Source organism: Halictus rubicundus, chromosome 5 (assembly GCF_050948215.1).
Source record: "Halictus rubicundus isolate RS-2024b chromosome 5, iyHalRubi1_principal, whole genome shotgun sequence".
Lineage (NCBI taxonomy): Eukaryota > Metazoa > Arthropoda > Insecta > Hymenoptera > Halictidae > Halictus > Halictus rubicundus.
The window spans coordinates 13,197,417-13,209,990 of record NC_135153.1 but is presented as its reverse complement, the minus strand read 5'-3'; the positions used below and the strand labels follow the sequence as shown (position 1 = coordinate 13,209,990).

At 43.3% G+C, this 12,574-nt stretch overlaps 1 protein-coding gene across 6 annotated transcripts in view; it reads left to right on the top strand.

Moving 5' to 3' along the window:
• Chi (LIM domain-binding protein 2 Chi) overlaps nt 1-12,574 on the top strand; it is a 195,062-nt gene that overhangs the window by 176,129 nt on the left and 6,359 nt on the right. For all 6 annotated transcript variants that reach the window (XM_076788486.1, XM_076788484.1, XM_076788482.1 and 3 more), the window contains 3 exons: nt 8,964-9,066; nt 10,953-11,125; nt 12,361-12,564. In XM_076788486.1, the coding sequence (XP_076644601.1) occupies nt 8,964-9,066; nt 10,953-11,125; nt 12,361-12,564 (480 nt within the window). The remainder of the gene's footprint in view (nt 1-8,963; nt 9,067-10,952; nt 11,126-12,360; nt 12,565-12,574) is intronic.

Here is a 12,574-nt window from a genome sequence, read left to right as displayed (position 1 = left end):
CACGATCTCTGCGCACACCGGTCTCGCATTACGTATCGATCTAGCGTTCTATGCGGAGCGTGTCTTAGAAGGCATGTTGCTTTGTATGAAAGCTCGGAAAGTTACGTTACAAAATACCGCCTCGTTCTACGGAAGAATCGACAGCCGTACACCCCGACCAGCCACAATACTCCGAAAATCCGGCAGAGAAAGCTCGGCAATATCGCGAAAACGCGTTCCTCGCGCGGAAAGACTTCGTTCTTCGAATCTTCGCGAGCGCCGCGAGTCCTGTCCTGTACCCTCACAATTACGGTATAGTAATCGTTTGCTTTACGTTTAGCTGCCCTCTTTTCCCAATATTGTCTCGCGAAAATGGCAACCATAAATATATCGAGATTGTCCGTAACTTTTAATACGATGAATACTCGGACAAGGAAAGTTATTCCACTAATTTTCATAAAAGAATTTTTATAGTTTCAGTAATTGTGAAATGTAAAACAGTAGGCCTAGTGGGATTAACCCATATGTAGAACTTCATTCCGATATAAGACGACGATTTTTATTCCGATATAAGAACATCGCTGACCCCTCTTCTTCTTCATCCGAAATACGACGAAAGCCCAGCTATCGCCTTGTATCGAAAGAAAACTGTAGTGAAATATCGGCGTGGGTCAGAAATGACTCCGGCGTAGGCCTAGAAGTCGCAGGAGTCCGAGGGTTAAAATTACCAATTTTATATAAAAGATACAATTAATAATTGGTAATTGGTATTGACCCTCATTATTTTCTTAGATAACACAGCGGGAAGTTAATAATGAATCGATACCACGGGAACGCTTAAGTAATTAATTGTCGCTGTCACGAGTGAAATGTGTACACCTAACATTTGATCGTAGCTGCATCATGTTGCATTCTCGTTCGCGATGTTAATTGGAACAATGTCGATCGAAAAATTAGTATTTCGCTACAGAGCAGAGAACATCGAGAAACTGGTTAGTCAAGAACGTTTATCAAAACGAGTTTCGTGCAAGAGAAATACAAATAAGCTTTGAACTGTGTGTTATCTACGTAAATAGTGCAAATGAATAACATATTCGTAATATCGATTCCACTGTCATGATTATTTAATATTGTTGTATTGGAGCGTAACGTAAATACGTTCGGTCGTGTGTCGGTATCTCTTTTTATTTATTAATAGAGCGGAGAAATATGTTGAATCTGTTGTGTAATTCCTGACTGCCAGTGGCTTCTTTTCGATCGTTGACAATGAGGCGTAATTAAATTGTTAAGATTAGAACATATTTACAGTGAATCCGGAGAGTATTTCAGCGCCAAGTTCCCCAGTCTCGAGAATTCGGCGATGTTTAAATAGTCATAATTTCGTTAAAAATGACAGTACAACAATAAACCTAGCCTCATTTTAAAGCCTGAAGCTTCCACTCTTACCAGCCCTCATTCATTTTTGCCTAATACAATTTCGAGCGAAGTGACAGGTTGAAAACCGAAGACATGTTTTCTCTCGAAACTGCTACCGATTGAAGCGTCTCTGAAAGCATTGAAAAATTATCTGCGTGAATGAATCTACCGTAGATTTTCAGATTGAAGTCTTCCCTTTACAACGCCACCTTAAAAGTTGTTGTACGATTTTTTTCAAGTCGCTTTATTAAGGTTTAAATGAGAGCTGTACAGCCAACTTTATGTAAGGTACACTAGGCTTCACACCATCGAACTCGGTCCTCATCTTTCTTCCATAAAACCGTGAAAAAAATCGTACATCAATATTTAAGGCGTCGTTGTAAAGAGGAGGCTTCGATCTTCAAATCCCTGGAAAATTCATTAACGAAGTAAATTTTTTAATGTGTCTACAGCGGTTTCAGTTTAGAGCATTTTTCAGGAAAAATTGGTCTCCAGTTTCTCGACTGCTACGTCGTGTAAAACTATCTTAGAGGAAAACGAATAATGCGGTACGAAAGTAGAGTTTCAAGCTTTAAAACGAGTCCAAGTTTGTTGCTGTACGATTGTTTTTCGCGAAATGGCAACCGGTCAAGAATCATCGATTTCTCGAGAAACAGAAATTCAAACAATTTTTCGCGGTTTTCTCGCGAGGGTTTGTGGATGGCATAGACGAAAAATTTGACGGAACAGGGGAACAGGTTGTCGGCGTTCGGTGTATCCGCGATTAATTGCTATTTGCCTAGCTGTGTTAGTCCAGCGATATGCAACGGTCCCCGAAGCCACAGTTGCAATCGATAACGCACCCTTACAGCGCTCCCGGAGTATTTAGCAACCCCCGCCTACGTTGGCCAATTGTCGTTTTCGCGGCTCGCACTTTTCCTTCCTGCGAAAACGACGCAATCTCACGGTGTGGGCATTGTTTCGGGCATTCGTCTCTCCCCGGAGCCGCATCTTTGATCGGAGCAACGTTCCCCCGCCGATCTCAGCTCGCTTGCCAGAAATATCAATTTGCACGAGAGTGGCAACAGTTTGCTTGATTTGGCACGGCGCGGCTCACGCTCCGAAATAAATCTTCGCTGGCTGCTACGAACGCTGCCTGGAAACCGATTGTCTGGACCGGCCTGACGCCAGTTAGGCGACCATCGTTCATAGTTGTTTCATCCCTGAAAAACCACCCCTTCAGCATGGAGCTCGAGAGTCGGTCTCCTGTTGATCGCTGCTCAGAGAATTTTCCGAACATGAATAATATTTAACACTAGAACTACCGAGCCCTAAATGCAACTGATATACATAGCCTTATAACAACAACAAAGTTTGTTTAGATTTCGTATCAGTTTTGTTTGAATATAGTGATTTCTCTATATATGTCGCCAAGGCCTTGATGATAAACGTCGCGGAATTATCCCCACTACCGCCGGGTATACGCCGCGAGGCGCCACGAAGTTAGTTGTTGACATATATCGAGAGTTCACTGTATCTACAACATTTTCTCAATGGAAACATATTTATAGTTTCAATATTTCTAGAAAAAATTAGAAGCAAGTCGTTTTGACTCATCCGATAGTTCTAGTGTTGAGATCACAGAAAATCCAAAATAAAAATTATGTGCATTATATTTCCAAGACGTAAGAACAGCAATTTACATCTCTCTTTGGTGCTTTAAGTTTGAAGAAATGTGTGTTCATATTGTTGAACTCTTTTAAGCTTTACACCGTTTTATGCCACCCAATTTTTGTCAAAAATTCATAAAATCTTTCTGCCAACCGCGAGACGAGTTCTACAATTTTCTTCCGGAGAAAAATGTCAGAAAGAAAGAATTACTCTATGATAATCTCTAATGATAATACGGGTACTCTGATCAGAGGATAGTCGGTTCACGAGCGGGAATCGCTTTCGAAAAAACAGCTGAAGAATCCCCGGGGCATTGATCTGAGACTCTTGAAAGACGATTAAATCATCGCCGTTGAATGAAGAGCATAAGCGGTCCGGTGGCAGCTGGGGTCGAGAAACCCTTGCACCCTCGGGCCGTTTCCCTCTAAGGCGTGAAAATATAAGTCAGATTAGGAAAGAAGGATGTAATCGAGTCCCGGGGAGACGAGTGGCCTCCGGATGACTTCCGGTTCCTCGTACGACCGCGTGTCTGCGGCAAGAGACGACGACGACGACGACGACGACGACGTCGACGAGGGCCACGCTTTCGAGAATGAAAAGGAAGAGAATGGAGAGGTGCGCGCGGAAAGTAGGGTCGAGGAAAGGACGAGGCGAAGACAGAGGAGGCCTATACTAGCCGCTGAATAACGCATGACTGTCTGGCTTGAAATTATAGCATTTCACCCCCTCTCACTCGCAGGAACCACCCCTCTGGCTCACTGGCCGCGCGCTTTCATTCAATTATGCATCCAGCCTCAGCCTCGGCCTGAAGCCCGAAGCTTGAACCGCCCCTTACCGCTCTCTGCGTCCTCCCACGCTCTTATTATTATTTTCCCGCGCGTGTCTTCGGCTCGGTCGTCTCTCCAGCCGACGCACATTTCCATAAAATAGACGGAATTAAGCCGGAAATTTTCATTCTTCAAATTCTCTTCACCTTTCGGCACAGCGTCCTCTTCTAACCTCCGTTCGGATAATAGAACAGTTCCTTAACTGTAGCGCTATGATTTCTGTTCCTTAATTGTACACGACGCTTCCTACAATCGAGTCCTCTCGACGCGATAAAGAATTTAGATATCGGAGGTTCGTATAATCGTGTTTCTACTGCAATTACGCCCACTCAATATAGCCACGTTATGTAATTAGACTGTTGACGCATTTATGGCAAAAATGAGTGGGTGCAGTTTGAAACAGTAGAAAGGTTAAAGTGATTTAAGAGTACAGTGATTTCTCTATATATGTCGCCAAGGCATGGATGATAAACGTCGCGGAATTATCCCCACCACCGCGAGGTATATCCCGTGAGTTCACTGTACTATTATTTTCAGCTTGTTCAAATTATTAATCTTTGGAGGGCCGGGGCATGTATCGAAAATTTGAATTTTATGAAAAGTCAAAATAATTGAGAATGTTATTATTTTCAGCTTGTTCAGATTATTAACCTTTGGAGGGCCGGGGCATTTGTCCATCGAAAACTTGAATTTTATGAACAATTTATTGCGTGACTATCACGTTATACACAATTTCCAAGTTCGGTGAAGGTTCAATTAAGAATGCCTCGTGTAATTGACTTAGCCAATTTTTATTTTGCACAAATGTATGACACGTGTCGATATCTTTTGAAGCCGCACGTTCAGCGACGACTCCGTCTTGAAACCATAATGGCGTGTGCGTGACTGGATGTTGCTTGGCGAGGGGATAATAATGTATGATTAACAGAGACATGATTTTGTGTCCAGGATTATGCGGGCGATTCCTGCGTATTGCTCCGCCTGGATCCCTCGGAAGCTCGATCGTTAATCTCGACGGCGCGATCCTTTCTTTCCCGCGTAATCAGGTGTAGTCGATCGTGGAAGCTACCGATGCTTCCGTGCGAACCGCCCTCCACACCTGCAATTACCGCTCCGTTCGCGGAAATGCAGACCTTGAACCGCCGCTGAATGTGCACTCCGTCGATGCATCCAGCTTCCGGAAATGGGGGTCGCATACAGGGTGTCTCGAACGCATCGACGAGCTATCATCCAGACGTCTCAATCTTTTCTTCTTCCACGCCAGCCTATTCCGCTCGCTCTCTTTTCCTACTGACAATTCTATCGGGCTTGAAAATTGTAGCAACTTTGTTTTTAATAATGTGGTTTTTTTATAACAATAGTAGCAAGTGAAGCAGCTGTAAGTTATGCTGTAGCCGCAAAATTGCGAACCCTTCGATCAAAATCAACGTTTCGTGACATCTGTCATTTGTTTTGACACATCTTTCAATTTTTAGGTTCACCTAATTGTCACGAATTATAACTATTTTACTAATCTCATCCGCTGATCGAAATCAATGGTTTTATTTCGGTTGAGTATCAACCCATTGTAAAAGTAAGATGAAAAAATGAGGGTTTAATACTAACTATAAGTTTGAAATGCAGTAACGTAATTATTGAAAAATACAGAGACGCTCTGAACAGTCGAAATAAAAATTGGGAGTAATATTTTTAACTTATTGTTCAATGTAATCTAGTTTTTTGGTAGTAAATGTTGCGTTCTATATTTATTTTCTTTTGCTACTGTTATTATGGGACGGGGGGAGTAATATTTTTGTTGACGAGGGACAAAATTATTGTGGATTTTTACGTTCTTGTGTGAAGTATTTGGAGGTTTCGAGAACGAAAGCGTAATAACTCGAACGTATAAAAGTTCGTGATCATTTTGCCAGGTCCCCTCGTGTCGAGAGCATAATCGCAAGACAGTTCCAGAAGGTTCCCCAGAAGCAGCTTCTTCATTTCGAATAAATCTCGCGGTATTTTTCTACCCCTCGGTGACCCCGACTGCATTAAACTAGTCGAACCAGCTGCTTCTTGCGTAGCTCCACGGGAGCGCCATTACATAATTCGCAGCTCGTTACCTATTTCACTGTAATGTAAATCCGAAAATTGATGCCGCCGTGCACTCTATATGTAAAACAAAGTAGCAGAATCGGTTTTTGCAGTCGGGCGATTAGCGTTCAAAGAGTCCACACGTATCTGACCATTCACGGACGACCAACGAGGTTCACAAAACGCGTTCTAATTCTCCGAACGTTCAATATTCCGAACTCGAAAGACTATAGAATCGGGCGCTCTACTGTCCGAACTACTCGTATTTCCTTCTGCATAATTATCGAAACGAAATCGATTCGCAATAAATAGATTTGACCCAAGCGCAAAACACAGCAGTGTTATATTATTTAAAATAATTCTAATTGCAATTTAAAATACTAGTTTACAGAAACTTTAGAAAGTACGATTCCGAGTGAACATGGCAGATAATTCGTTCAGCAAACGAGCGGCTCTCTTCCCCAAAAAGATACATACTTAATTACTAGACTGCGGATCTTTATGCATTCCTGAAAATTTTCAAAAAATGCTATAATACAAAATTCCTCAGAATTTGGTAGGATTTTTATTTATTTCTACTACTACCGCTGAAAATTAGATTTTATTTGTTTCCGCTTTCCTAAAATCTGCCTAGAAAAATTGAAAATTCTATAAACATCCGCAGTCTATTAATTACCTTGAAAAAACGGACAGAATCAGCTGTTCCGATATCCGAACGTCGATCTTCTCATTGATTCGGATAGCAGAGGTCGCGGGATGGACGTCGAGGTCGGATTCGAAGCTTCCGACGTCCACGAAAAAATATCGGAGGAAGCTTATCGGTCCCAGTGCGTTGTCTATTGTCCATCGAGCTTTTACGACGTGACGATCCGCGTTACGACGTAAAAATTTCAAGCGTCCCGTATCGACGCTATAAATATTCATGCCGCGACGAACACCGATATATGCATATATACACGTATGCCTATATATTACATATATATATATAGCTCTGTGTGCGGTGTACACGTACGCAGAACTAGAGAGACATATACGTGCACGTACTCGCCAGGTAGAATAATACAAATATGGCGGGGGAGGCGACACAGTTGCGACGGTGCAAACGGTTCACGCTCGAGCGGGCCGAGCTCGCTCGCAATATCGGTCATTATTAGAGACAATTGCGATGCTGCTTCATTCGGAATCGGTGGCCGATTCCTCTGTCTTTCTCTCTCTCTCTCTCTCTCTCTCTCTCTCTCTCTCTCTCTCTCTCCCTCCCTCCCTCCCTCTCTCTCTCTCCCACCTGTACCTGTAATTACATCCCCCACGCGTTTCGATTTCTCCGGGAAGATGGATTTCTTTGGGGAGAATTGATTATTTTGGATTTGTATGCAAAACAAAAATCGTCTCCATAAATTGCAGGCCATAGGAACTAAATAGAAGCTTCCTTTTTTGTTTAAGAATTTTCTGGATATATCCTAGTCTGCAGATTTTAAACACTAAAACACTAGGTTTACCGTGGCACTGAAAGTATTCTCAGTTGCTTTATGAAAATAACAAAAATGCATTTATTTAGATTTTCGGCTTTTTTTTTAAATATGTGCTGAAAGAAATAAATCTATTGAATAAATCTTCTTAATAATTGAATAACTGCACTCTTAATAGTCGTAAATTACACGATTGGGGACCCGCCGTTTTGACGGGTAAATCTAGTAAATCCAGTGTTAAAGAATTTGAAGATCCTCTTGTTTCATTTCCAACTCATTAGGATTTTTCCGAGAAAAAATGAATGTTTCTTGCGATTCGTGAAGACAATTTTTATTGCACATAAGAATCCCGGTGTAACAGTTGAAAAAATTTCTCCTACTCGGTTTTCTCATAAAATTCGCTGTCCGTCGATGATTTCCTCGCGCTGCTTCGGAAATAGGAGAGCTTCCTGGAAAAAGTGAAACGTTTTCGCGACAATGGATTACCAACAATCGTGTGCGATTCCGACCGGAAGTATAGAGTGAAGTAGGATGTAGCATGAAGCCGTTTGCAAAAGAACGCCGCGGGTCTCGCGTTACAGACAAGTGTTTGCGGATCGCAAGAACGTCACTACCTTGATCGCCACAATTGACTCACGCTGCTATCGATGAAGTTGTGCATATCTGTGCAACGTTTTAGGCTAGGGAAACGGAAAGAGCGTTGCGAGACAAAAATTCGCTTCATGTTTCTGGCAGAAGTGATTCTTAGAATATACCTGAGCGTCCACGAAAATTATCAAAAGTTTAAGTAAACTCAATTTCGCCATTTTTAGGAAATCGAACTAATTAACCTCTTAAGCACTGTAGCTTCCGTGGGAAGCATCAGTTCGAACGGTAACGCCACTATAGTGGCTTCCGTGGAAAGCATCAGTTCGAACGATAACGCCACTATAGTGGCTTTTGTGCCATCCGCGGCCAGGCGCGCCGTCCCTGGGACACAGAGTTGCGGACAAGTGCGCCGTACCTGGGAGATGGAGTTGCGGACGAGCGCGTCGTGCTTAAGAGTTAATGATCGAATAAATAATCGAATTAAAATTGAACCAAACGAGCTGAGATTTTTTGATATGTGGGTGGACTCAGTTTTAACACTAATCCTACCGACACTTCTTGTATACCTGTTCCTGCCGTGCGTGGTCAAAGTGACCGGTCCATAAAAAGAGTTACTGTTGATACATTAAACGTAGGCAATAGTCAATTTGTTGCCATTTGTTGTCATCAACTAAGTTATTTAAAAAATCGACTTTTACCTTTTTCTTTTCAATTCGACCGATACCAATTTTTTCAAAATATTGTTATTCAGCAAACTGTTTTTTCCGACATGTCAGAAAATCTATTTGTTTCAATTTTAATTAAATTATGCGACTTTTCGGAGTGACCGAATACTTTCAGGGGTCGTAGTTTGACGTCTAGTTTCACCTCGTACGAGAGTGAATACTCGGCAGATTCGGTATAAAATTAGCACCTAAACAATTGTGAAGACACTTCGCGATACTAATTACGATCTTTTTCATTGCAGGAGAGCGACAACCTCTGGTGGGACGCCTTCGCGACCGAGTTCTTCGAGGACGACGCTACACTCACCCTCACGTTCTGCCTGGAGGATGGTCCCAAGAGATACAGTAAGCACGTCCCAGGAACCCTTTTTTTCGGGTGGAAAACCAGAGAAAGAGAATGAAAAAGGGAGAGAGAGGGTCGGGATTCGGTGCAGGCGGATATTTACGAGCGCGAGCGTGGAGCGGGCATTCGAAATAATTACGTGCCACCGCGGAGCAATTTTGCAGCCGGCGGATTTTAATGCGTTCTCCTCTCCGTTCGCGACGCTGAATGCACGGTAACAACGTGATTACATGTCATGTCGCATCGCCGTCGCTGTCGTCGTCCCTGCCCGAACGACAGCTCTCCGCGATGCACATTACCGATGCAATAAGATGCGCCGCGAGCGAGGAGCCTAGCTAGCTAGCTAGGCTATACTAGAAAACCCGCTCGCTCGACGTCCTTGAATATAGAATTTTCCGATCGTGGAAAACCGTCGTTATCATTATATCCGCGGCGCACAGCACACCAGCTCTCTCTCTCTCTCTCTCTCTCTCTCTCTCTCTCTCTCTCTCTCTCTCTCTCTCTCTCTGTCTCTCTTTCCCTTCTCGTTTATCCATCCACCGTGTCATTATCGACGTTTTCTCTCTCTTCGTCCGCTTCCGGTCTGCACCGACACAGCCAGCGCGCGTATAGCTGCTGCGCTGCACCGGCGCACGCTGCATCGGTTTTAATGAATCCCCCCGATTGTCCGGTAATAGTCCGCCGGAAAAGTATTTCCACGCTTTGACGAGAAAATTCGGCGGTTTTCTTGCCGGTGGAAAATTCGCTGGAATACTTGTACCCGGCCGGGCCGGTTGGTTTGTACAACGAAAAAAATTCACGGGCTTATGCAGATTCGGGGGTGGTAGAATATTGCGAAGGGGTTGAGGCAGGTTGTGAATTTGATTGTATCGGCACCGACTTACAGGGTGGGGCGGATTCGCGTAGATGTTCCGGGGAAATTGGAAATTTGAAAGAGAGCTTGCCGAGCCCGGTAAATTGGGCTGATTCTGAAAGAACTGTGTAGACTATCTACGAATTAGGGGTTGTTACAGCGCGGAGGGAAAATTGAATACCGTGTCTGCGGACAGGGGAGGTTCTCTGCGGAACATTTTCAAAAAGGTGGACGTACTGGTTCACTGCGTGAATTTATTTATTAGCAGATACCGGTGGCTCGGTGGTGAACAGTTTAAGGAAATGGTACATGTCAAAAGACTTGATAGTATTTGTATTGAGAGGCTTTGCATGGTGCGTTCAGGGGAAATTGGAAAATTGAAAGAGGTGCACGGGGTTTGTATAAACAGGGGTGGTTTTCTACAGAGACAATTGCATAGAGCTTCTATAGATCACGGGGTTGTTTTGTACAGACAAACGTTGGCTATGGTTGCCGCGGATAAAACCGGTTTTGTACGGAATATTTTCAATAAATTAGAAAGACTCGACTATTCCACGTTGCGGGGTGCTTTGATACAGGATGGCTGACAACACGCGTCGAACACTCCACAGAAATTGGAAACTGGAAAAAAATGTATTTGCGTGTATGTCGGGGTAGTTTTTTGGTAGAAACAATTGCCCACAGTTTGTACAGATCGGTGTTACCATAGATGCGGTTCTACATAGAATATTTTTTCAAAATTGGCGTAGATTGTTTTGCCCGAACTGAAAAAAGAAAGAATATGAAGTTTGCAATATTCTGGTGCAGTCAGTGCCTCCGGGGATGATTTTACCTAGAGTACTGCTAGGCAATTGTAATTACCGAAAGATTTATTATACTCGCTATAAACGGGGGTGGTTATGTACCAATCGGAGTTTGATAGGTTCTCGCGCGAACGAAGTTCGTTGTCGGTATTTTTAAGAGATTGCTCGGCGGCGTTCGGAGCAAATTTCGATTTTTTTTTTCTCTCTAACGAACGATGTTTCTATTTTACAGCGATAGGCAGGACGTTAATACCTAGGTACTTCCGCTCGATATTCGAGGGCGGAGTGACGGAACTTTACTACAATTTGAAACACCCGAAGGAGTCATTTCACAATACCAGCATAACCCTCGACTGTGATCACTGCGTTATGGTCACGCATCACGGGAAACAGATGTTCACGAAGGTAAGGGCTGAACATACACACTCTCTCTCTCTCTCTCTCTCTCTCTCTCTCTCTCTCTCTCGCGGCCTCGCGTTATTGAAACTCTGATAAACTGTCGAGTGGCCTCTCCTCTCGCCGACTGCTGCAAGAACACTCGAGCCCGTCGCTCCTTCGAATCACCGATCATTATGATCCGCTCGAATTTAATAACCGAAGGGCCGCGGAATTATCCCCCGAATCGTTTCCCACTCCCTTACAGTCCACGTGAGCTCGCATGGCTCGCGAAAAACGGTGTCAAATCTAAATTTCGCGATCCTTCATCATCGACGAACTATTTCTTTTTATTCTCTAATTGCAAGAGGTTGTTTCCAAAAAGTTTTATTATTTCTGGTCAGCTTCGTCCCTTGATTTTAATAAACGGTTCTCGGATCCTTTAAAATATTTTTCAATTTTCGGCATTTTCAACCTCCCTATAGAAAGTCGATTAATATTCGAAGCTCTCGCTAAAGGAGCGTGCAGATAAGAAAAGTTCCTTTTATAGTATCGTCCTATTAAAGGAGGGAAGTTTAAATATCGTTGCTGTTGAGTTAACAGAGTCGCCAACCTCGTTTTCAACTAAAGACGGCTTAAGGAGTACGCGTTGCTAAAAATCGTATAATAAACTGCCTGATAAAATAATAGAGTACTTCCAACGAAGAGCGTATTTTACTCAAAAAAAAAAGAAAAGAAGAAACATTTGAAGGTAGCTATCCCATAGAAAGAGCCTCTACAACCCCGAACACAAAGTGCCCCGTCAAATCAATTATTATAAGTGTCAAAATGGTCACTGTTAAAGACAGCCAGAAAATTTTAATTTTTACACCAGAAATAAAGCAAATAGCGTTGCGTTCCCTTTCTTTATTGATATTAATGCAATACTTACAGTAGTCGTGTGGAGTTCCACGTTGCTGATTTTTTAAATTCTTTTGAGTATAGACTAAATTGTTAAGCAATAACTGTAACCAGATTAATAGTTTAGCAGGGTCACACACTCTGCGCGAGTGACGGTTAATCTGCGCAACAGCGGTCGCCGAGAGGAGTATTTGCGAAATTTAGCATTTAGGCGACTTTCTGCGAGCTTTTCGCCGGGTTTCGGGCGTTTCGGCATAATGAGGGCAGACGTAATATTCCGTCGGCGGCCGAGATCATGTTAATTAGCGGCGCGACTTGTATCGGGCGTAGTTTACCAGCCAGATTGAATGTTCTTCCTCCCGCAGGTATGCACGGAGGGTAGATTAATATTGGAATTCACCTTCGACGACCTTATGAGGATAAAGTCGTGGCACATGTCGGTGAGGTCGCACAAGGAGCTGGTGCCTAGGAACATGGTCGGAATACAACAAGACCCGACGATGCTCGAGCAGCTCAGCAAGAACATCACCAGGCAGGGTATCACTAATTCCACCCTGAACTACCTTAGGGTGAGTAACG